Source organism: Aedes albopictus, chromosome 3 (assembly GCF_035046485.1).
Source record: "Aedes albopictus strain Foshan chromosome 3, AalbF5, whole genome shotgun sequence".
NCBI classification, from domain to species: domain Eukaryota; kingdom Metazoa; phylum Arthropoda; class Insecta; order Diptera; family Culicidae; genus Aedes; species Aedes albopictus.
In genome coordinates, this window is record NC_085138.1 from 95,365,229 (window position 1) to 95,392,400 (window position 27,172).

At 37.3% G+C, this 27,172-nt stretch overlaps 1 protein-coding gene and 1 long non-coding RNA gene across 12 annotated transcripts in view; one reads left to right on the top strand and one right to left on the bottom strand.

The window, feature by feature from the left end:
* Positions 1-24,516, bottom strand: part of LOC115267054 (casein kinase I-like) — a 97,320-nt gene extending 72,804 nt beyond the window's left edge. The window contains exon 1 of one of the 7 annotated variants that reach the window (XM_062860063.1): positions 23,937-24,516. Coding sequence is in view for 1 of the 7 variants with exons in the window: in XM_062860061.1 (XP_062716045.1) it covers positions 6,629-6,651 (23 nt within the window). In the remaining 6 variants the exon portion in view is untranslated. Of the gene's footprint in view, positions 1-6,315; positions 6,820-23,747 lie in introns of those variants that run through there. The other 6 variants (XM_062860064.1, XM_062860062.1, XM_062860069.1 and 3 more) reach the window with 6 other exon arrangements.
* LOC134291856 (uncharacterized) overlaps positions 1-27,172 on the top strand; it is a 188,387-nt gene that overhangs the window by 97,841 nt on the left and 63,374 nt on the right. The gene's annotated exons all lie outside the window — the stretch shown is intronic.

Below are 27,172 nucleotides of genomic sequence, written 5' to 3' on the forward strand. Positions count from 1 at the left end.
TTCCTTCTTTTTATCTTTTTTTTATTCTTTCAAAGATTTCTACCGGTATATATTCAGATAATTCTAGTGCAATTCTTTTAGGTACGTGCCAGGATTCCTGTGTCCCGGAATTTATTGAGGGATTCCCTTCCAGGGATCTGTTTTATGATTTTTTCAGGGATTCTTGCTGAGCTTCTACCCGTGATTAATCTTATAATTCTCCCAGATATTCCTCTCAGAATTCCCTTAGGTAGGGAATTTTGCCGGAATTGCTTCAGAGATTTTTGCCGGGATATCTTTAGAAAATTTCGAAGAATCGGAATTCTTTCAGGGATTACTGCTGAAATTGCTTCAAAGATCCTTTTCGGGATTTCCTTAAGGATTCTTCCACAGGGTGTTTACTTATAAGACAAAATAAGGTCCCCTGAGTTTTCCATTTTATATAATAATTATATTTCCAAAAAATATGTAAAAATTACAAGGGAAAATGCGCAAGAAATTCTACCAAATCGCTGAACCTTCCAAGAACGTTTTTGTTGCAAAACTCCTTTCGAAAATGGAGCAAAAATCGATCAAAGAATATTTCTAGTGCATTAAATTTCTTACACAGTTTTGAGACCGAACTTGGATGTGTTGTCTGTGCTGGATTCCTCATCGGATTTCTACCATTATTCCTCATTTAAATTCTTTCGTAGTTTCTCACAGAATTCTTCCCATGGGCTCCGGTTTCTCGCTGGATTCCTCCTAAAAATGGATCTAAATAGCAGTTTATCGGGATAGCCTTCGAACAGTTTTACTCGGGGTTTCTGCTAAAGTTTTTTCAGAGATTCTTCCAAAGGGATTTCAAATATTTCTCTTGGACTTATTCACGGGATTTCGCAGGTTTACTTGCAGATTTTCACAGTTCCTCCTTGAATTTCCGTAATATTTCCGCCCGAAATTACTTCCACAACTATTTTCCAAGATATCTAAGTTTCACTCAGGATTTCTTCCGAAGTTCGAAAAAGTCTATGCGAAGTTTCTCGCAAGTCTCACCTGCATTCATTCCGACATTTATCCGAAAATTTCTTACATTTTATACACATTACATTTCGTAAGTTATCGCCGAAGACATTTCGAGGAAAACTCATTGAAAACCCCTGCAAGAACTCCAAGAGCAACTATTTAAATGAATTCCAAAACCAGCATCAAGACATCTAGAGACATTTTTGGTAGGGATTCCGGGAGGAACTCTGATCCCGAGAAAATCTCCAAAAAAAAATCATAGGACTCATCTTACCGCAAAAAATCCGGTAAACAACTACGCCTGAAAAAATATCTGAGCAAAAACCGAGGAGAACTCTATGAGAAATATCAGTGTCTAATTAATAACAAATATAAGAGAAAAGTCTCGGGAGAACTCCAAGAAAAATCTTAGGTGAAACTTGTAACGAAACCCCGGGAAGATCTCCTGACGAGATCCCATGACGATAACTGGAAGGAGAATATTCAAGAGGAATCTGGTTAAAAACTCTAGAAGAAATTCCGTGACAACATCGGAGAGAAACTCCTGTGGAGATATTAGCAGAAAGACTTCGAAAATGTCTTTGGGAAAGACGCAGGAGGATCTACGTGTAAATCCCACGAGGGGCTATGCTGCCATGTGCAGCATAGTTGTACCATGTTAATGGGAATTCCTATAGAATGTGGGACAACTATGCTGCACACGACAGTATAGGAGCAACATCAGGAAAACCTCTGGAAACAGTTCTGGAAAGAAATTCTGTAGGATCCCCATGAGAAAACTCATCAGGAGAAATCAATTGGAATTCAGGAACCCTGGAGGATTCTCAAGGAAGAGTCCCGAAGAATCTCCGGGGGAAATTCAGACAGTAATATCAAGAAAAATGGCGTCAAAAAATCGGAAGAAGTGAAATTCTGGGAGGTATTCCAGGAGATGTTGCTGAATAAATTCCAGATCAAATCCCGACGTACCGTCGATGGGGGTGACAATGGGTCTGGGGGGTGAGATTGGGTCAAAACGGAGAAATATAAAATTTGAAATAGCTTATCAACTATCGCTAATTCATATTGAAAACTTTATATTATTTCAAAGAGGAGATGTTTTTACACGTCATGATGCAGATTAAAATGTTTGGCAATAATCGTTTTTTGTTAAATTTGTGGCTAAACTTATATGATGAAGCTACTAGTAAATCACTCTGAAAAAATTTCTCCTTCGGAATGTTTAACACAAGTACCTTACCATAAATTTTCTTATAAGTGGTTAGCTGTAGGTATTACCTGGTTGATGCAATGAAAAAAACGGGCTGTCGTTGCTCTTTTTATTTTAAAAGTCAATACTTTCGACCCTATGTCTAAATATTAAGAATGGGGGTGAGATTGCGTCAAGCAAATTATCGAGTGCACATAAACTTATCTAAAAATTTAACTAGTTTTCCAGTCCCCATTTGACGTTAGAGTGGTGCCATGTTACCGTATCTTCATAAAAGCACTTTTTTTTTCAAAAATAGTGTCATATAAGGATCATTCATAAAATACATAGAAAATACTGAAGAAAGAAGAATAAGTCTATCGTTTTGCTAGGGCTCAAAAAAAAAATATTCAAAAATCTTTTTAAATGTTATTGCGGGAGAGGTTCTAATAATGTGAAATGTTGTGTAACATAATATTTGATCGACCCTCTATCTTGAGATGGAGTGATTTGCTTTGGCTATATAGAGGCCAAAGATCATGTACGTAAGAGTTTATAACGGAGGGTTTGGTTAAACATGTCTTATGCAGTATACTAAAAATATATTTTTTAATCAATCTTTCAATGCGCCCCTCCCTCATTGCAATCCCCCCCTCCTCTCCTGGAGGTTGAAACTTTAAATGAGGATAATTATGGTGGCTAAAAATGGCGATACAACATGCAAACGTTATTTTATCAAATTTCAACCATTTTTTCGGATGTATTAGCCCTTTTAGGCGGATTTACCATCTTTTAAAATTACCTAAATCTTAATTCGTAATGATTACATCGTATTTCAAGTAGCTTTACTAGATATGATCAATAAAATTAACTTATATTTTTGAATAGGCGATTTTGAATACTTTGACCCATTCTCACCCCCTCTAAGGGGTGAGATTGGGTCAATTTTCAATCATTTGTAGTTTAGTAAGCAATTCATTTAATATGATACTTTCTTGCTAAACTATCATAACCACATAGAAGAGTATACATACCAAATAAAAAGTTATTCTGACTTCAATTGCATTTGTTATTTAACAAATAATCTTTGAGTATCCTTTTTTGACCCATTCTCACCCCCAACGACGGTAATTTTCGGTAAAATCCTTTTAGATGGACATATAAACACTACATTTCAAAAACCTTTTTATACCAACAATGTAGTAAACACTGTTGAACCTATTTCTGAGCTGATTAACAAGTAGTAAAATTTACTTCTTTTTATTCACACGACCCAATGTTCTATGTAGTAATTCAAAATGTCCCTAAGTATTAAAGATATTCCCGGAGTATACCAGGTTTTCCCTGTTGGCTAAAATTCCCTGATGATTCCCGATTTTCCAGGTTTTTCCAAGTAATAGACACCTGGTATTCTTTCAAAGATGCCTTTGGGTATTCGCAACAGGATTTATGCTCTACAAAAATTCTTCCCGTTCTCCAATTATTCTTTCAGGGATTCCTGCCGAGCTTCCAGTCGGAATTTCTTCCGGAATTCTGTACGGGATTACTTCAGGGATTTCGCTTTTGTTTTCCAGGGATTTCTCTTGGAATTTCAACAGGGAATCTTCCTCCAGTGCAGATTGGAACTATTAATGAGCGTGGGATTGAAATAGAAAAATAGAGAAACAGATAGAAATGAGCTTTTTCATGCGCTTAGATATCTTCACTATTCATTTTGAGTAGTATATCCTATCTTTCACTCATCATAGATGTATTGTAGCTATATGGATCAGAATACAACGATACTATAAAAGTTGTGCTGAAATAGAGCTTGAAAAAATTATCAGATGTTGAGAACCTACATTGAAGATTTTTTTTTTTGAATCTACACCTAAGACTTCTATTTTTCTCGTGAAATCATACACAGATAAAATAATGAGATTTACACGTCATGTAAATTCGTAAATTTGTGTTATATGGCATGTAAACTCTCAGACTCATGCTGTTACATTACATATAATGGAAGTTTACATGATATCTCATGAACTTTACATGATATGTGACTTCTGTGATATCCCACACTCCAATCATGTGCATCATATGTCACATAATTTTACACTCTTTTTACGATATGTGTATTTATTTCATTGAAACTTAATCGTAGATAACAATTTTATTTTACGTTAACAGGGTAACGAGTAGGAGTCGTAAGTAGTCAACTGACGTGAAAGAAACGACTTACACCGATTTTACTAGTTCTTGCAAGTTGTCTAGGGCCTTTCTAGCGTATATATGTGGGTATAATCGACACAGAAAAATAAACACTGAATATTGAATTTCAAGTTCTGTGACGACAGTTTGCCCTTATCATCAGCACAGTAGTGTGTCAGTTCCTACCCGTCGGTTGTTGGCTGTATCGCTTCCTTCACTGAAGTGTTGTTGACACTTGCTTGCCTGCCTGCCTGCCACTATCTCTTTTATTAGCCCAAACTAGTAAACGAGTAATGGTCGATGGAGGTAACGTGACACAAACGCTAATCCATTATTATCAATGACTACAAGAGCAACAACAACAACATTGGACACGTGAAAAGGGTGATTTTTTTTGTCGCTGTTGCTGCTGCACCACAGTTATTAGATTTGGTGCAACGTGTTGTGTTCCTCCTGTATAGGAAATGCTTGGTCGAAGTTTGTTTGCTCTAGATTGGATAACTTTATCAGTGGAAATACCGACGGACGATAGCCGGTATCTATGGATGTGGTTGATGGCAGTTCTGGTTGCAAATGAATCATCATAGTAGTGGAACGTCATCGCCGAGTCATGTCGTACCATGACTTAAAGAGAAAACTCGAATTGTCTGAATGTTTTATAGAAGACCGAACCACAGACAAACAGACGTAACACCTTACGATTTTCATGGAAATCCATCGCCCAGTTCACACTACCAGCACCTGGTGGAAAAGTTGCACGAATCACTGTGTTGTGCAATATCGTCAACAGAAGGCGCTAGTGTGAAACGTCAAACGCATAGAAAAACGATATGCGCGCCTCTGGTTGTGAAAGCCACAACTATGAAAATTTAAAATGATCGTTAAAAGCGTGGTCAATGGAAATTTTGCAAGTGTTACGTCTGTTTGTCTGTGGCCCGAACCATTCTGGAAAAGATGTGTTGAGTGGAATGGAACGATTCCTGGATGGCACTTGTGGAAAACTATTTGGGGAAGGATAGCTACCAAATCGGTCGTCAGAATTTAGAAAGTACATGAAAACTTTCATTGCCGGCTACGGTCACCCCTGTTATGGAAGAGGAAAAGGAAAGCGGTGATAGCTGTGCCAGGCACAAACAATCTCTTAAAAAGGTACACGCTAACGCCGCTCAGCACAAAAGTGCATAATTTCCAGACTACACCAAAAATGTGTAACCCTTGCACATTCACAAAATCAGCTCCTGTGTCCGCAAAATCGTTAAATTCGCAAAAATTTTTGTACAGCAATCTAGCTAGGTTTACTAGTGACCTTGGAAAACAAAAAAAATCGACATTTCGCATCTAGACGAGTGTACGAGCTGTTTTTTGAGAATGTGTAACTGTAACACATTTTTGTGTGGTCTGGAAATTATGCACTTATGAGTAGGGCTTACACATTTTAGTGCTGAGCGGTTTTACTGTGTAATGTCAAATACAAGATACTATATACAGGTAAATTTGACTGAAACTGATTCAATGGACAGTTGTTTAAAATACAATTTAGAAGTTTTGTATGGTAGAATTCTGATAGCAGTATTAACAGTGAAGAAATTTTCAAACCGTTATGACAGAAAATATAGATAAATCTCCAAAATTCTGAGAATATAGCATACACCCAGCAAATAACAAAGAACACTTCAACGATCCAACACCGAAGCACGGCACGAGGACCCGCAATAAAATCCGCTTTCAGTAAATCGATCAAACGCCACATCGCACTAAGAATTGGATTTCTCCACGAAGATAACGACGCACGCTTATCTACAAATCAATACGCGACCTTTTTCTCGACGCAGAAACGCACACATACACTCACAAATAAAGTCCTCAACCAGCAATGGTATAGCCCCATCGCGTAGTTAGCCACAAGCTCCCCGCACTTCTATACACGACGACTGGGCAGACGATGATGGTACCTCCGAACAAATTATCTCATTCCACACCGCATCATCATCATCAATTCGTTGCACCGATTTACAGTTGGTGGTGCATCAGGCCATTTTATGCACCACCCTACCCTGATGATGGCCACCGTGCGTCCGTCGACCGTCGACCGGATGTTACGTACTAACTGTGCGGTGCGGACAGAGGTCGGTACACAAGCTTTCCTTGACGGTCGATCATCCACTTTCGCATGCACTTGCAGCACACTAGCGCGGCGTAGTTTCGCGAACTTTTCTTGCAAGGAAATTCCACCACCGACCGCGCGCTCGCTAACCAATAACTCACATTTTCATTGCAAAAATCGTCATACTTTGCCGCACAACGGTCTTCTTCTCACGCACGGTTTGCTCACCACACACTAACCGGGCATCTATCTTCTTTCGGAGGTTGGACGATGGGTACACTCAGGGAAATGAAAGTGGCAACCACTTGGATGGGAATAATCTACCATAGGATTAAGATACGTCAATTACCATAATAGAAAAATATGTTTTTGGCCGTTGTATAGTAGTAAATCACAACCGCAATGAAACTATACAAGCTATCTTTACTTGAAAACTACTCAAGGTGAGTATAGAACAAAACCACATCTTGAATTTTCAAAAGCACAAATCCAGTGAAGAAAATTGTCAGACAAAAGAGGCACAAAACAAGCAACAAAGACAGCGCGACGATTACTCTTTATCCCTACTGGTAACATATAATGACATGATCTCGAAAATTTTTGTTGCAGACAAAACGGAAGCTGAATTTGTTGCGTACTTTTCAACTCGTGAATAATCAATTATTACCAACCCAAAGTCGAAACTGTTAGATGATAGATCTACAGCAGAGTTGCAGTGTTTATTGACTCGAAGTTACCGTTCTAGAATCGCAATGCAAGGCTTAAAAATCTCTAAACTCGTGCTGTACGATGTTTATCCTATTATTTTCAAGTTGGGACAAACTTATGTCGCATGGGTGAATTGTCGCAACAAATACAGGTTGCGACATTGTCATTATTGTTGCGCGATGGTTGAATTTTGATTCACTGCTATTGCGCTGAAAAATTAATCGATAGGTCACCTGCAGGTAGTCACCAAACGATCAAATTTTCAGGGATATCCGTCATTTGGTTTCTCAGTTTTGTGATTTTGGAAATTCGAAGGGTGGCTTCGTTCTATAATCACCTTATTGAACAATTTTTGAATAGGAATTATAGGATTAAAGATTGAAAGTAGTGAGCTGGGTTTTTGTATGATAAGTTGATCAGTTCTCTATTTCTGCAAACAACCTGGGTATTATTATTTCTTACCTAATTTGATGCTATTTGAGCAAAAGTTTGGGTAACTGTGTTGTTGATGTTGCGAGAAATAAATAATACAACAACACAGTTACCCAAACTTTTGCTCAAACAGCATCAAATTAGGCAAGAAATTACAATACCCACTAGTACTAGTACTACACTGATTGCGACTTATTGCTATGGTACTCAGAAAACTTACGATGAACTAGTAGAACCTTTTAACCACAGGGTAGTCATTGCATTGTGAAGGCCTTCTTTGAATTCGCTCGGGATGCTAACATAAGGCTGAATTTCAAGAGGCTGAATGCACAAAAGGCTGAACACGAAAGGCTGAAAGTAACATAAGGCTGAATTTCAAAAGGCTGAATGCACAAAAGGCTGAAATTGCAAAAATGCAGGAAATGATTATAGTACTTCTTCTTTTTTTCTGGCGTAACGTCCCAACTGAGACAAAGCCTGCTTTCAGCTTCTCTACGCATTTCAACAGTTATTGAGAGCCTTCTCTACCAATGACCACTTTGCATTTGTAAATCGTGTGACAGGCAGGAAGATACTTTATGCCCGCGGTTGTCAAGGAATTTTCCATTACAAAAAGTTTCTGGCCCGAGGGAGAATCGAACCCGTCACCCTCAGCATGACTAGCCGTTCGCTAACCAGATCGGCTACATATATGAGTCCTAGTCATAGAATGTGCTTAGTGAAGAGGCTAATGATGCATACCAACTAACACAAAAAATGACTGATGGTATTTAAATCGGAGATTTTTCCTTCTTTGAGCATGAGCTATTCTTTCGAGTCATGCTGTTATGGAGATTGGTTGCCATTACAGCTGCCAACAATGTGATCAGAGATTTTTCCTTCTTTTAAATATATGCTATTCTTTGGAGAAATACTGTCATAGTTATGTAGGCGATCAATAATGCATACTTTAGCGCGGAAAAACAGTCCTAAAGGTGCCATTAGACTGTTTGTCATTATGACAAATATTTGCCATTGAAGCCCGACATCCATCCAAGGTTGCTATGATTCACGTTGTGTTGGTCGTTTGTTGAGTTTGTTTGGGCAAATATTTGTCATGTCTAATGGGACCTTAACGCTTTCCGATTTCGAACATAGTAACGGAAGCATGTTCGTCCAATGAACCATCAACCAATGAGCGGTAGTGTGCGTCAAATGTCAAACTCAAGTAAAACCAATGCAAGTGTCAGGGCTGAGTGGTCGGCCAACTAGCAAATTTTCATAAAGATCATGTGTACGATATGAATAATTATAGTGTTATGTCTGTTTGTCTGTAATGTTAGTGTTACCTTTAGGCTCGCATGACTGTCTTTAGGCTCGCCGTTTGAAAACTAGTCGAATCATTATTTCAGCCTTATGTTATTTCAGCCTTTTGACATTTTCAGCCTTTTGTGATTCAGCCTTTCGTAATTCAGCCTTTTGTTATTTCAGCCTTTCGTGTTTCAGCCTTTTGTACGTAACCCATTCGCTCGCATATGTCCTTAATTAAAATTGGCATTCATCATGCTACACTTGAAATAAATTGCTACGAATGTGTTACGTGTTAACATATTGTTACACTCAGCCAAATAAACTTAAGATTATTATAAGATCTTACTTATGAAATGGCCTTTAAACATTTCATAACGATTAGAATGAATTTTACAATGTTTTTTATAATGCAAAATCGACTCACAGCTTGGCTTTTATACACATTTAGCAACACGATATTCTCAAGTGTCGATAGCCGTGTGGGTTGGGCACGTTGATTTCAACGTTCATGGATCGATTCCAGTCTGCATAAATTTAATATTTTTCTGCTCCTTTCAAGTTTATCTTTATGTAATTAGATAATAATAAACATGATCAATTTTCACAAGGTGATTCTTCTGGAATCTTTACTTTACAGATATGTCTAATTTTCATAAGGTAAATTTTAGTTAAATTTCCAAAAATACATGAAGATATGTTTTTTTTTCGATGAGAAAAAATCTATTTAAAAATTCTTTCTGTTCATTTGACATATCATATGTAGGCGAGATACAGTAAAAAATTCAGCTCAATCGTAGCATTGATTACCAAGAATGATATGTGTGAAGTGAGCGACTTTGCTTAAAAATAGAACAAAAATTTATTTCAAATCATCAACCTTGTATGGAAAGTCGAAAAAAATTCCGCTCTACTGTATTTTTTTTCCTTCCCGTTTTCGAACTCATGGCATGATTCTACATCAAAAATGGTCATCAACTTACCACCGAGTTCAAAAATGCTATAAACTAGTGTTATCCAGATCCAACCTGGGTTGGAACTGGATTAGATCACAATTTCAACCCCAACCCGACTTTGGGTTCCCTTGCGCTGAAATTTCTTTGGCGTTTGATTGTTTGCACATTTTCCGCCAATCCAGTTCCAACCCAGGTTCAAATAGAAAAAACAGCATGAGTACACACTTAGTTTGGAATACCGTGTTCGGTAATTTTTTGACGAAAATAGAACAGCTGAATACAACTATACTGCATTGTTTACCTTTTGCACCCGGTTTTGACAGTTGGTGTACTGAGCCTCAGTAAAATCGATTACCGAAGGTACCGTGATTTCGGGTGAAATTGATCACTTTTCACAGTTTTTGGCTTCTAATTTTTGAATAGTTATCGATATGGTCAAACTCAATGCTTTAAAACAAGTACTACCACGGGTTTCATCAGTCAACGAGGTTGAAACTTTTACTGCAAATCATTTTATTGCAATAAATATCATTTTAGATAAAAAATCAGAAATTTTAGTTTCGGGGTGAAATTGATCAGTCAGTAAAATGTCTTTGTAAGTGCTGAAAATATTTTTCCCAAACAAATTAATCACTTCAGAATGCGAAAAGCTTTGTAAAACTTTTACAAGTTTAGTAAATTCTTAATTATTTAGGTTTAAAGTTTAATAAATATAAAGAAAACGCCTAAAGGTATGCAATTTTCATACTAAACAGGTTATTACTTTAGCAAAAGTACAACTTTATGCATAAATATCAATATTTATAGAACTTTTGATGACGAAATCGGGTTTAGCGAACACTTGGCAACTATAAACATTCATTCGAATATTTATTACATGTGTGATACAGCTACGGTAACAAAAGTTTGAAAGTGTCTTTGGAATTCGACAAACACGCAGTTTCGGAAAATATTAAATTAAATACAGAAATGTTTGACTAATTAGCTGTAAAACATGTAAACTCATCATTCAATAACCCTTGAGCCAGATGATGGTCATTTTCTACTAATTGTTTTAAGTTCAAAGCTTCATTTTTGACAAACAAAAATGGACCTCACGTCGATCAATTTCACCCCACTGATCAATTTCACCCGAAATCACGGTACCGAAATAGTTGTTCTGCTGTTCTATTTTCGTCAAAAAAGTGCTGAACAGGCAATTCAGGATTGAGTGTGTACTGACCAATAATGATCGAGTTTATTCTTGCACATCGACCAATACCTCATGAGCAGTTTGGTTTCAATGACTAAATCATAAAATTTCATTCATACCCAAGTAACGAGTAAGCATTTAAAATAGCATTCCTGCAGCATTATAGTTGACCTTATGACAAGGCATTTAATGCTAATTGGCCGTATATACGCCTTAAGTGCTATCCAACAGCAGGGTTTGGCAAAATAACGGGCTGTCTGAGTGTAACACCTTCAGGAACGTTGGTTCAAAATGTCAAGGAAGCGTAACGCCGGTAACGCCTCATCGAGCAAAACAAAACAAAAATAGATTTACGTTTGCTTCTCGCTCTTTCGACGATCCCGCATCCTCCACACTCCAGCTGATTTAGGTGGTACTTTTTTGCTTGTTTTGGTGTTATAGGGGTTTGAACTTACGATCCGGTGATTATTCAATCATATTTTCTACTCAAGTTGCTGCTCCACGCTCCAGGATACGCTACAGTTGGTCCGACGGCGTGCGTTAATTTTATCCCCATTATAAAGAATTGTTGGAAAACAGCTGCAGTTCCGACACCCACAACACGTTTTCAAAGATACATTTCATAATGTGTAAAGCGTTTTTATTCCCTCTTCCATCAATAACATTCCGTCTTTCGAATAATCTTATGATCCGCCGAAGTCCACCTATTTAATACACATTCTCCGATGAAATGAGGTGTGGTAATTTCTCAATGGCAATGCTCCCAATCCAAAACCAGCTGCAGCAATATTTGCTTCGGAGCTTTTGGATGAAAAAGGGAAAACCGAAAAAGCAACTCAGAAGTCCAAATTTGTCAACAGAGGCATATATTCTGAAAGAGAGAGGTAGCATGTACTGTCAAATGCATAACCAATCTCCCATACTCTTTGCTCTTAGCATTTGTAGAGCAGTTGAAAAGCATTTTGATTGCTTTGATTGCCTGTTCGGTACTTTTTTGACGAAAATAGAACAGCAGAACTTTTTCGGTAGCTTTGGTAATCGATTTTACTGAGGCTCAGTACACCAAATGTCAAAAGCGGGTGCAAAAGATAAACAATCCGTTATAGCTGTATTCAGCTGTTCTATTTTCGTCAAAAAATTACCGTACACGGTATTCAAAATTAAGTGTGCTTCAAGCAGTTGAAATGCTAATTAACAGCCGAAGGCTTTTGAATAGCACAGCTAATGCTGATTCAAGGCAGCTATGCATTCGAACTGCTTATGTAGGGCAGCAAGCAGTTCAAATGCTCAATACGGTCTGCTGTACGGCTTATTCAAATGCTTAGTGGTTATCTGGGTATCATGTAGAAACTTATTGTAAACGCACTTAAAATAAAGTACCGTATTCAGCTGTTCTAGTTTCGGTTAAAGTTCAGATTACCGAATATTCAGCAAAACATTACCGAAGATCGGCAAAAAATTACCGAACGTTCGGTAAACCCTACCGAATCATAAATAATGTTTACCGAACGTTCGGTAATAAATATCTGAACGTCGGTAAAACTGTGCTGAAGTTCGGTAAACTGAACTTTTACCGTAAATAGAACAGACGAAGCAACTCTAAAATAAGTGTGAAACATTTAAAATTTCCTTAAAATAATAAGATTGAATAATTGTTCCTCGAATGCTATTTTGGACACAACATGAATTTAATTCCCGCCACACCTTCTACGTGACTGTGATTGTCCGTCATTTCGGGAAATATTATTCGCAATTCAAATCAAATCATGTGTTCAAAGTAGGGGGATTAGGGGCATAATGGACACCCTAAGCAAATGAGTACGTTAGGCATGTACAGGGCTGTTACAAAAGTGTCGTTTTGGAAACCGCAAAATCCGCGTCAAGCCATTTGAAATCCGCGCCGAGGTCATCAAATCCGCGCCAATACAAAAATATATGATTTTGATGACTCAAACTCATAAAAAGCCTGAATTTTTCAACTATTTATGGTTTTTGTTGCACTCCAGATGAAGATCATTTCTAATGTTAAAATCAGAGTTACCCATTGCTCATGTGTACATAAATGTGACAGCGAGCCTCCCACCAAATTGTCTCCCAGCTCTTCAAAATCGCAGTGTGCTGCGCTGCTAGGAGGCTTACGAAAATCTGGTGGGTGGGAGCTAGGCACCTAGCTCCCGGGGAACTCGTCTCATGCGCTGCGTGAGCTGTTGGTATCTAAGGTGAAAAACAACTTCTTGGTAACGAAGAACCTCAACAACTTTTTTCCGTACGCAACATAAGTGTCTGGTTGGTCTATGCGATACGACTAGGGACTCTCAATGCAAAGGTTAAGGTTTCAATTCTCGTTCGTTTAGGAAGTTTTTGTCGTGAAATTTTCTAATTTAATCAGCGCATGAGACCGAAGCTCATGAGACACATCTTGAGAAAAATGAGGCGCACAACTTTCAGTCTCAAAATGTACTGTGCTCCTGGGAGCTTGCTTGCAATGTGCCTCCCGTACATGGGACTACAGCACGTGTACATCAACTCTGGTTAAAATCGATATTAACTATTATTGTTCCATGACCTAAAATGCAACTTCCACATCAACCAAGAGTTTAAAAATGTTCCAAACAAGTTAGTTTTTTAAATAGGAATAAACAGTTTTGAATAAATAGTCCTTTGATTGCTGGTCAATCAGGGTGATTACTTTTTTACGAGAATTGAATTCCCTGTTCCCTGAAACAGTTCCGAAAAGGAGCATTCTTGACGAATCTTTTGAAATAATTATAACCAACATTATGGTGGAAAACCTGCAATAAACTCTGTAGTAAGTCTCAAAAGATCGTTCGAGAGATCTGCAAGAAAATTTTCGGATTTTTTGTGTAGATACAATTTGAGTAATTGATTCTAACATAATCTATTGATTAAATAAATCACCAATACCAATAGAATTAATATTAAGGGAGATATTTATTTATTAAATAGGAAACATTTCATAATAAATGTCAGGCGAATGTTCTTGCCTTTGAGCAAAAGGTATGTAGAGAAGTATTACTTTATTAGAAAATTATTATAAGAGTTTCTGGCCACACCACACCCTTGGAAATTCAGTAAAGATTGCAGCAAGAATGTCCTCCATAGGATTCCAAAGCTTCAAGTTAAAAACATCCTCCAAAATTTCTACCAAGAAACTCTTTATTAACTGTGCTCGCTACTCCACTCTCAACGAACGCTCCGATTGGAAATCAAAGATAAATTTTACCCTGACAGCAGAAGTTTAAATATTTTTGGGATATTTAACAAAAATAGAAGTTCTACAAGTAACACAGTCTACAAAACCAATGTTTTTCTTCATTCAATCAAATATTTATCCAAAGTTTCCAGTCTTTTTGCGAATTCCACAAAAAAACAGATTTAATAATGACCAAGAAACTCTAGGAATTTTTGCAGAAATCTTTCCATGATTCAGTGTTTTTCAAACCTACACACTCAAAACAGATTTGCGAGCTCGGCAAAAACGCGCACAGCCGTGTGTTCAGCAAAGCTAATAGCTGATGACTCAGCAAAAAGTGACGTTTGTTAGCTGACTCTCAGCAAAACGTTTGCCGAATCTCAGCAATGAGATGTCAAAATTGCTGAGATCCCGGCAAAATTGCTGTTTGCTGATCGCTCGGCTGTGCAAATCTCGGCAGAAAAATGGAAAAAATGCTGATATCCCGGCAATCTGAATTAAGTGTGTAGGACATTACTAAATAAGTTCTGTCCAAAAAAATGTTATAAAAAAAATTAGCCAAAAAATGATGGTTAACACAGAAATGATTTCAAGAGGTAGACTACGAAATTCAGAAGAGGAACTTCTCTGCTTTCAAAAATTGAGCGTTTAGTGCAGTGCAACTTATCAACCACTCCCAGCTATCGACTAAATACTAACATTATTTCTACTCAATCACAAAATTCATACCTAACTCCAATTTGAAAATTTTCTTTATTTTTTCTGATTGTGTTAAGCTCAATGTCTATATATTTCATGTAAGTGCATTTAAAAACCATTTCCGCAAAAACCGCGCCGAAATTAGCAAAAACGCGCCAAATCCGCGCGAAACGCAAAAACCGCGAAAAACGCAAAATCCGCGCCACCTGTAACAGCCCTGCATGTATAACAGACAAAAACTTAACATATTATTAGTTGCAGGGCTGTTACAAAAGTGTCGATTTGAAAACCGCAAAATCCGCGCCAAGCTATTTAAATCCGCGCCGAGGTCATCAAATCCGCGCCAATACAAAAACATATAATTTTGATGACTCAAACTCGTAAAAAGCCAGAAGTTTCAACTATTCGTGACTTTGGTTGCACTCCAGATGAAGATCATTTCTAATGTTAAGGACAAACGTCTTGAAATCCCGCTTCAACAGTGCATCTTGCGCACTTGTATCAAGCTTAAAATAAGAAGATGTTTTTTTTTACGAAGAGTTTAAAAATGTTTCAAACAGGCTAGTTTTTTTTTTAATTGGAATAAGCATTTTTGGATCAATAGTTCTATGATTGCTTATTAATCAAGGTGACTACTATTTTTGTAAGAATCCTGAAATAAAATCTGTAATAAGTCCCAAAAGATCGTTCAAGAGAACTGCCAGAAAAGGGTCAGATTTTTTTTTTTTTGAAAAAATCATGGATTATTTTCTACAGAAACTTATTTTGAGAAGTTTACGTATTTTTTGGATAATACAAGTTTTTAACAAAAAAAAATCAATTCGACAGAAGTTCCACAAGTAACTGATTCAGGAATTCCGTCAATTCTGTCATTCTGAAACTCAATGAATCAAGAAAATCCTGCATGTTAAAAAAATCGCTAGAAATTTCTTATGAATAATATTTAATTCTAACCAGAGTTATTCCAAAGCTTGTTTTATAGAATTCTCGAAGAATGCAATCATAAAAATCTTCAGGACGTCGTTTTTCAGGAATTTCAAAAATTTCAGGACATACTGTGTCAGAAAACCAATCAGATTGATTTCTCACATACACACAGTCAACAAAACCAATGATTTTATTTACGAGATTCCATTAAAATTACTACATAATTCAACCAAATGTTTATCCAAACGTCTATCAGAAGGCTTTTTGCAAATTCCACAAAAAATCAGCTATCAGAATCACCAAGAAACCGTAGCAATTATCTCAGAAATATTGCCAAGATTCAGTGTTTTTTTTTCGAACCTCATTACTCCGAACCTCATTAAGTTCCGTCCAAAATTTCAATGCTATCCAAAATTTCAGCCAAAATTAGAAATGACTTCAAGAGGTTGACTAAGAAATTCAGAAGAGGATCTTTTCTGTTTTCACAAATTCAGTGTTCAATGTAGTGTAACCTATCTAGCACTCTAAGATAGGGACTATTAAAATTATTTTTACTCAATCACAAAAATCATAACTCCAATTTGAAAATGTTCTTTATTTTTTTCTGATTGTGTAGAGCTTCTTGTCTAAATATTTTATGCAAGTGCATTTGAAAACCATTTCCGCAAAATCCGCGCCGAAATTAGCAAAAACGCGCGAAATCCGCGCGAAACGCAAAAACCGCGAAAAACGCAAAATCCGCGCCACCTGTAACAGCCCTGTAGTTGGCTTAAAACTTTAACTTGTTTCCTACGTATTTCAATCATAAACAGCAGGTGGAATGTCATTATTGTGAAGAAATAATGAATTGTAAACCGTGTGTTTTTTGGGGCTGTCAGGAAAGGTACGGGGCGAAATGGACACCCATCGGGGCATAATGGACACTCCTGCATATGTTATGCTGTATCTTTGATAACATCGACCAGTTAAGTAATTTGCCTACGGAGATCAATACCACAGATATAATACTCCATCTTGGACGAGTTTACTTCACATCAAAGTTAATTAAATAAACTTTAGGCTAAAATAATCGGATCGATTTTTTCCAAACTCTCTAAAACGCCTAACAGTATGCAACGCGCGTACATCAATTCATAATTGCCAGTGTTCATTTCGCCCCGAATCGACTACAACATCAAAATTGCTATTTTAAGTAAATTCTAAACAAAAATAAAATACTGTATCCATTGCTAAATCTGCGTATACATGTAGACAAGCTAACAATTCACTTGTTCCTATGGTGGACACACTCAAACACTCGTAATACCTTATTTGATACTGCTTCGAAATTATAAGAAATCCAGCATATGAAAAACATACTTCAATTTCAATGATATTTTGATTATTTTGAAGGAATATAAATGGTACTTTTGAAAAATAGAACAATGACTTGTTCCTTTACTCCTATGCATTAAAAGTTTAACATAAAAGTCAACGGTTTCGGCAAAAACAGGGGTGTCCATTTCAGTCCATTATGCCCCTAACCCCCCTACTATTGAGGAGAACGCTTTCAAATGGAGATGAATGTAGCCAAAATATTTTAATTTCACTGAATTCTTTTTTTACACGACATTTTTACGCGGTTTTATTTTACACGATTTTTTAACATGATTTTCTCGAAATTACGCGATGCGCTTTGGAAAGATTCTTTGCTGCTGGACGGTGATCAAATTTCTGCCAAAGATCTCTCTTTGTCAAAATTAAAAAAAAAAATTCTCTCGATTTTTTTACGCGGAACTAAAAGTTGCGTAAAAACAGAGTTTAGTGTAATATTATTGCCCACCAGATCATGAAACGCCATGTCAGTGCTACAAATAAATCTTCCTCTGTGGTTGTGAAACACGATGTTTCGTATGCAGAAAATCCACGCACACATTTGCTTGCATTTTGTCTGGACGAAGACAACTTGTTGATTAAATTTTACCGACGGGGAAAAAGTTATTTATTTAATTAATTGAACAACTTTTACTGCATCGTGCAGCATCGAAAACCAACTTTGAAGTGCCACAGAGCTTTTGTGGGGTGTGAATTTAAGGTTGATTCATCTGTCGAAGTGAAAATTGAAGGGTGGCGAAGAACAATTCGGCTAGCTGCTGCTTTTGTGCGGTTGGCTTCGCCGAACGTAAAACGAGGAAAACTTTCAACTCGGGGCTGGTTATTGATAGTCTACATCTTTTTGCTTCAATCTGATAAGCCATTGGCGAAAGTAAGTCGAAACATCTATAATTACAGATATTACAATTGGCTATTTCCGTCTGATATGACGGGAATCAGCGCACATGACGTAGTAAATTTCTGATCTATTTTTCTCTTTACAGTTATAAATGGATGAAAGATGAAATATGTTCTGCTTCTTCTTTATGGCTCTACGTCTTCACTGGGACTTGGCCTGCCTCGCTTCAACTTAGTGTTCTTTTGAGCATTTCCACAGATATTAATTATAGGGCTTTCTTTGCCTGCTATTGCATGAATTTGTATATTGTGAGGAAAGTACAATGATACACTATGTCCAGGGAGTCGAGAAAATTTTCCCGATCGGAAAGGGAATCGAACCCGCCGTCTCCGGATTGGCGATCCATAGCCTTAACCACTAGGCTAACTGAAGACCCCAAGAATTATGTTAGTAAATATGAAAACGACTGGTTGTTGAGGCTGGGGCAACCATTTAGTACGTCACGACTATGTTGATAATTTTCGGCCCCCTCCTTCGGAGGAGGAATGAATAACTGCCACCTAACTGCAGCATACCAATGCGTCAGGTATCATACCAAAACAAGGTATAGGAAATAGCCTGTTTTGATATTGTGTTGGTTCGTGTGTTCGTGTGTTTACGCTGAAGTGCAACGTATTTTTTTCGCCTCGCCTTTCAACTTTGATTTTTACGTTGAATATTGCAAATATAACTACTATTTTGTTCGTGCTTTGTGGCATTCCTGCGTGTGTTCATCGTGTTGTCTGAGTTCGTGATTAAAATTACTGGAATAAGGCTTTCGAAGACTATATTATTGAAACTAGTACCGAAACATTACACAATACTACAATGGACATTTTGTGCAAGACATGTTCCGAAGGCATTGATATGCACAGCTTATACACTGTTTGCGAAGGCAGGTGCGCAAAAAAGTTTCATGCTACTTGTGTTGGTGTCAGTGAGACTCAGTTATGTGCACTAACTAAAAATATCGTGTGGATATGCGATGACTGTATGTTCGAGTACTGCAGGGCTAGAGATCGCATCCCAGAATCTCCTAAGGCTCAACCGGTGGAATATAACGTAATCCTAGCTCACATCGCAGATTTGAAATCACAAATCGAAATTATAGTCAACTCTATTGCTGAGTTGCCTACTTCTATTGCTTGTCCTACGTCATCTGTGTCAACCCAACGACATTCAACACCAATTAATTCGCCGAAACCTTTGAATAGTGTGAGCGCCTGTAGGTCCGAATGTTCGCGTTCGTCTACGCACAATCGAGACGATTCGTTCTCGCTGCTCCTAACGAATATTAACAGACGAGCAACAGAAAATGAAATCACGAGCTTGGTGTCCCAGTCTCTTTGTGTTCCAGAGCCCGAATGTATGGATGTGACCAAACTGGTACCTCGTTGGAAAAGCTGCGCAAATCTGGATTTTATCTCCTTTAAAGTAGTGCTACCTGGACGCTGGAAACAACTTGCACTGAATGCTACTACCTGGCCACGAGAAGTTAAAGTTCGAGAGTTTACTTGCAGGAAGAACATCGACCCATGGAAACCTCCAACATTGAGAAATATAACTATTTAAGGCTGCCACATTCAGTAAATAACATCGAGTAATCTCCATAATGATTCATATGTTTTGTATTTGTATATTTGGTTCGTTTCAATTTATTCTTGTTTTGATTATTAATGCCATATTATTATACGTTTAAATGGGAATGTTTCAGTAACGAGAGTAACGAGAGTTTTGTATTCTTTGTAGTTCTGCTGTTTCGTGTTAGGCTAAACATATCTAGCGTAACATTTGAAAAGGGCCTATCTGCAAAACGTAAACATTGAGAAAATCGCATGAGAAGATTACCTCCCAGATTAGTTAATCCTATTTAAAAACGAAAGACTTTTTTAGGTGTTTTATTCCATCTATTGACACATATGGGAATCTACTTTATGGTTCTGTGCATTATTTGCATCATACTTTAGCAAAAAATCCATAAATAATGTATTTTGAACATGAGCGGCAGATAGGCCCTTTTACAATCTAAAAATCAGTTAGGCCCTTTCAGTTAGGACCTTTTATCGTCGGCAATTTCAGTTAGGCCCTTTTATTTTTTTCTTATTTTTAGCTAATTTTAATTATTCTGGATTATTATTATCGATAATTCAAGGAAAGTTAAAGAGCTACTCAAAATTATTGGAAAAAATGAAAAATAACCCAAATTGACAGAAGGGCCTATCTGATTTGAAGGAAAAATTTCAGTTAGGCCCTTTTATTTTTTCTTAATTTTAGCTAATTTGAAATATTTTGGATTTATTTCCATATATAATTCAAGCAAAGTTAAAGAACTACTAAAAATTATTGGAAAATATGAAAAATAATTAAAATTAACAAAAGGGCCTATCTGATTTGAAAGGTAATTTTCAGTTAGGCCCTTTTGAATGCAGTTAGGCCCTAAAAGATTATTCAATTTCAGATAGGCCCTTTTAAAATTTATTTAAAATACGGGTAAAATAGCTCTTTTCTCATTGATTAAGGTGTTATGGGATAGCTTAGGTAGATATTGATAGGAATAGTGAAAAATCGGGTTTGTTTACATTTTGCAGATAGGCCCTTTTCAAATGTTACGCTAGATATAATTAAGTTCAAACAGTCTGTACAGTTTAACTGAAGACAGTGTGTAATAATAAATAAATAAATAAATAAAATAAAGTATTGAGTCGTCCACAAAAAAAGACCTCAAAAAGTTATTGGTTTGGAATTGAGGACTGCTTGAGGTAGGGCAGGGGGACCTATATTGGGCACTTGCTGCTATAACAAAGTCAATTTTTAACCGATTGACTAGAATTTTGGGACACGATCAGATACGTACAGTATCTTGCCATGATTAAAAATTCAAGTCAATCGGTTAAAAATAAACCTTGTTATAGCAACAAGTGTCCACCAGCGGAAACCGACATTCGGTTTGTCGAAGGTTCCCAGACAATTTTGTAAGAATTTTATTAGGAAATGGTTGACGAAATCGGTTAAAATTTCTTCTAAGAATTGAACCAGTATATTGTACAGGAAATCCATCACAAAACCATCAAAAGCTTTTGCTAGACCAAAGCTCACAAGCAATTTTCCATGATTTTCGCTATGTTTTGCGTGATTTTTGGTTAATCGAGAACGCAGTTCAAGGACGTTAGGATTCTCGCCGAAACTGCTGAAGAAAAACTCCGCCAATAGTTTCTCCAAGATTCCTACAAACACCAAGGTTTACTAGTTTGCTTCTGATGTTTCTCACGCAGTTTTCACCAGGATTCAAAGAAATTCAAACCAAACTGAAACCAAGACTTTTTTTAAACAAATTCATCCAAAAGTATTTTAGAAATCTCCCAATAATTCCTCCAGACGTTTCTTTAAAATAATCGACCAAAGTATTTTTAATTTTATGTTCAGATCTTTTTTTTACATTGTTAAACATCTTTTAAGTTATTTGCCAGTAATATCTCCACGGAATTTGACATGTCCTCCTGCAGGAAGCTTTTCGTGGGCCCTGTCTGACACTCTTCTGTGAGTTATTCCATCAGGCATATCCCAGGAAGTTTATTAAAATGTATTGTTGGATTATTCAATAATGTCTGCAGGGGTTTCATTTGGAAATCTGTCAAAAATTTAATCTGTGTATTTTAATGGTAATCCGATATTAATTGCTCAGTTGCAGTCCTTCAAATTTTTCCTGCAATTTTGTTCAAAGTTTCCCTCCATATTATGTTCAGAAGATACTTCTCTAGGAATTTCATCAGACATTTCTTAAGAATTTTCTCCTAGACTCCGAGGGATTACACTAATAGGGAATCAGGCAGCAAACATTTATATTCCTCTAAAAATACATAAGAATTCAGATTCTCACAGGAGTATTTTATTCAGAACTAAGATTTGCACGTTTGCCGAGATTTTCTCCAGCTAATTGAGAACGCTGTCGTGAATGATGATATATGAGGGGGTTAGAAGCAAAGGGTTAGAAGTGCCAAAACCCCACTTTCGAGTAAATGAGGTTCGAAGCTTTTCACCAACTTTTAATCCATACAAAACGTATGGAGGAGTTCCAAAGTCGACCCAATGTTCTCCAATTTATTGTAATTTTTCTAATCATCATCGTATAAATAATCTTAAAAAAGTTGATAAAAGCTTGAAATCTGAAGAGCTTTATGATATGCTCAGCTCAAAATCGACAAAATAACACTTATTTGCATCTGGGCCTCTTATATATTTCTCTTTACTGGTATTTACCAGATTTGCTGATATGTCTTAAACACAGTGAATCAAAATTCAACCATCGCGCAACAATAATGACAATGTCGCAACCTGCATTTGTTGCGACAAACAAACCCATGCGACATAAGTTTGTCCTAACTTGAAAATAATGGGATTAACATCGTACACCACGAGTTTAGAGATTTTTAAGCCTTGCATTGCGATTTTCGAACGGTAACTTCGAGTCAGTAAACACTGCAACACTGGAGAAGCTCCATCATCAAACAGTTTCGACTTTGGTTTAGTAATAATTGATTATTCACGAGTTGAAAAGTACGCAACAAATTCAGCTTCCGTTTTGTCTGCAACAAAAAATTTCGAGATCATGTCATTATCTGTCACCAGTAGGGATAAAGAGTAATCGTTGCACCTTCTTTGTTGCTTGTTTTGTGCCTCTTTTGTCTGACAATTCTCTTCACTGCTTAAACATACTGGAAATACTTGTACATAATTAAAAGCCAGAATGTTGCCAATTGACAAATTGAGAAATAAATTCGTGAAAAATCACATTCTGGTGAGATTCGAACCCACGACTTCATATTCGCTAGACTGGTGCTTCAACCAACTAAGCCACAAAACAACTAACGATTTTGCGGAATAAAAAGCCAAACTCTCCGGACTCCGAGCTCACACCATGAACACTTTCCTTTTCAAGTCACTCTCTCTTTCGGCTTAGATGCCAATATCTTAATTAGTGACTGAATGTATGCATGATTTATGAGAGGCCCCTTTATAATTTAATCTATCTCCCAGTTTTTTATCATTCTTTTTAAACAACAAATGATTGATGTTGAGAAATCATCATGATTCTGTTTTTTTTTCTTAGCGTTACAACCCAACTGGCACAGATTCTGCTTCACAGTTTGGTGTTCTACAAACATTTACACAGTTGATAAAGTACGAGTATCGTATTTTACATATCTTCCGAAGCCAATTTTCTGAAAGAACGCACCTGTCTGTTATGTGAAGGTTGTAAATCACTGATTCAACTCAACACTGCATTAGCATTTCAGTGGGCAACATTTATAAATCAGAGATCTTCACAAAACAGCTAGCTAATCCATTGGTACTGCATTTTCATTTCGCTGAGTGTAGCCGCATGATAAATCGCCTCGATTTTGTCTTCGTTTAGTGGTTTCAATTTTTCTTCGTAGGTATCACTTTTTGCATTAATTTTCCACACTTTTGTGCATTTTAATTTTCCACAAAAAATCACTCCACTTCTTCTTGACCACTCCGACGCCGGTGCGGTGACCACAACCGAAACTGCAAAATCTCTCCTTCTAATCAACCCCTGCTGCTCTACGCGAAACGAAATGCCAACAATTGATACCTCTCAAAACTACTGCACCGACTGCGAACAGACTGCGAACCGTTCCGTTCCGAACCGCACCAACCTTCAATTGCAACTAATTTGATTTCTCCCAAGCTAGTGACTTCTTCTTCCACTCAGTCAGTGGCAGCAACAACACCCAATCAATCACTTTCAACCGTAATACTGCTCCAACAAGCAACTACCTACGTCAAGTGACAGCCACGTTATCTGCCGTTCAAGCCGCCGCGATGTACGAATGTACACACGGGGTAACGAGAGGCCGATTACGACTACACGGTCTTCGCCGTCGTTGTCGTCCTCGTCGTCGACGACGACGTTCAGAATCTGGACCTTGATGGGTCCATGGGAAACACTTCACTGATAACAACACAACCGAGATCCTCACAGGCTAGTGACTCGCTGGTGAGGTGCGACGGCGACGACAAAAACCGACAGCGAAGTTGCCACTGAAGTGGACCACGGTCGACTGCCAGCGCGAGTTTCGCTCGCAGAGCGAAAACTAACCTAAACGTGTAGTAAAGCCAGACCATCATCGTCATCTATCCAGCCATCCATACACAGCAGAGAGTTAGAGGAACTACAATAGCGCGCGAAGTTGCGATTGTTACGAGTCCGGTCGGGTACCCACCTACCAACTCGTGGTCGATGACGACGTCGTAAAAAGCAATTTTACTTCGTTGTAAAACAGCGAGCCATGCCTCCCTCGCTGCAAAGGGCGAGCCAGCTACGGTGCTGTAGACTACGGCAGTGGTTTGTAAACGTGCACATACCGATCCATGTACCAGTCAGTTTTTTTTCTAGACCAATCGATTCTTTTATTTAGCTTCTTAGGGTCTACATTTCCAAGCGTTGTTTTTGAATTGACTTGACGTTTCCAAAAGTGCAAAAAACTATAGACATGATAGAAGAAGGATATTTTTCAGTTTCTTCAGTTTAAGTTATTCAAACTGTTCTTGGGTTTAGAACATACCTTTGTAAATCTGTATTGTAATAGATCTTCAATAATCATACAAAAACATTATGACGTCGTTAGAGATATTCTTTTTGTATCTATAGGGTATCTTTCTTTATTTGAGAGACTTCTATAGGGTAATTGATCCGATCATGGAGGAGTTAAGCACTGGGTTCATGCTTAAACCACAATTGTGTCGCCCCAAGCAAACTCTTTACATGGATTGATTTGAAAATCATAAAATCTATCCTTTATCTACGGGAAAATAACGAAATATTGCCACTTTGAGGTTGTTATGAGCATTTTATTTGTTGTTATCTGAAAGAACATTCCCAACAAACATTGTCGCTGTATAAGAGTGGAACAAACAACTCTTAAGCAAACTTTTGCTTAAGAAACTACTATTCAGCTAGTTCTGTTTCTTGGGTTGTGTTCCTAATGTTGCGGTATTTGTTCCTAACAACATTAGGAACACTACCGCAACAATAGGAACACAACAGCAAACATATTAAGAAAAATATTTTTTAATAGGTTTTTGGGCGAATCTTAGGCAAACAAATGGTGCAATCTCATAATTTAGGCACAATACATCAATTAAAAATACCTTTTGGTAACATTTCAGTCGAAAAAGTTCTCAATTGCCATTACCGCAACATTAGGTACTACCACAACGATGGGAACAATTACCCTAGTATCGTTATATAACAAATAGAGTCTATCAAAAACCTTTGGATGATTAATAGACAATAAGATATTCTTCACTTCTTCAACGATTGAAAAACTTACACTTGCCAATAATTTATATTGAAGTTGAAAAACAAAAATGCATTTCTGGAGCAACATTTGAAAAGGGCCCAAGAGGTCTTGTGTCTTTTTTCGAAAATGCTCCGTAGGGCATAACAGCAGCCCGCCCACGCAAATGAACACCGTTATCCGAAAGATCGATGTTTGCTCTATCTGATAACGGTCTTAGTTTTTGTGCATAAGCTGATGGGGGCTCAGGAGCGACGTGTGAAGTCATTGTTTACCAATGCTTGTATGCCCTTTTCAAATGTTGCTCCAGATTTGTATTCGGCTCCGTTATGCTATATGACGCATGGGCCTTTCAATACTCGCAGTACAATTTAATCACAATACTAAATACACCCGTGCAAATGGTACAGTCATAACGAAGGCAACTAATGTGTAGGTTTTTTATCGTATGATTCCATACAGGGATGGAAAATGTCGCGGAATGTCAAAAATGTCATGACATTTTTCAATTTATTTACACCACTTTCGGTGTAAATTTCTGTTCGTACGCATCACCAGTCCATAACGCTGATTAGTTATGGAAAATCAAATGATGGTGACACTTCCAAATAAGTGCAGAGACGTTAGCAAATAACTAAATTACATTTTTATGACATTTACCATCCCTGATGCCATGGCAGTTTGGGCAATACCTAAACACTATACAGGGTGTTAGGTTCCTGAGTGCAAACTTTTTAAAGGGTGATAGAGGACCATGAATGATGAAAAAAATTGTTCTACGCATATGGTCAAATCTCAACCGTTACGTAGTTATTGAACTCCCCATGTTTTTGACTCTAATTGCCTTAACTGGCTATGACTTGAAAATGGTCAAACTTATCGCAGTTTTTTTTAACCTTATTCGAAAGATTATTGAATATTCTATCAAATGGCATGTTTCAATCGACTGTTTTAGTTAAATAACTAAATTTTCTAGAGCAAAATAGCTAAAAATAGTGTGTATTAATTTGTTTATGTCAATTATCTTTAAAAATTCTTTTTTTTTTTTTGGCAAAGTTGTGGCCCCTGTTCCACTCTACAATTCGTTCCTTGAAGCCAAACTTCTAACTCTTATCGTTTCCTTGCAATTTTGATTTAAATGTGCGGCACAGTGCGCAAAAAAGTGCTTAGCATGACGATTGCAAATTTATGACCCCTTAAAAACATACGCAGTTTACCCTACCAAATCCGTCAGCACCCTTCCGCCGATCTAATCCATCGTTATTTCATCGAGCGTACAGACAGACCGAAAGTGGAGACTGAAAATCCAAACGCTAATTGGGTTCGGATATGGAAGAACGTTTTCATCCGTGACCTACCTTCGTCCCATCGGAGCACACTATACATGTGAATAAACCAAAAAACTCCACATCGCCGACTGCTGTTCAGGATGAGACGTTCAGATGGAGAAGATTGTACGCATTGTGGAACACACGTAGAAACAACGCAGCATAATTTTTTTGCATGTCGACGAGTGAACAATGCGTTCGAACTACTACAGCGAAAACTGATGTAGACCTGTGGGCGGAGGATCGAAGCTGATGAGCTTCTGCGACCATCGTTAGAACGAATTGGAACAAGAACGAGAACCAAGTTATTGAAGATTTTAGTGAATTATATTTCCTTCATTAATGATTGTAATGGACGGATAGATATCGATGAACTAAATTTCACTATT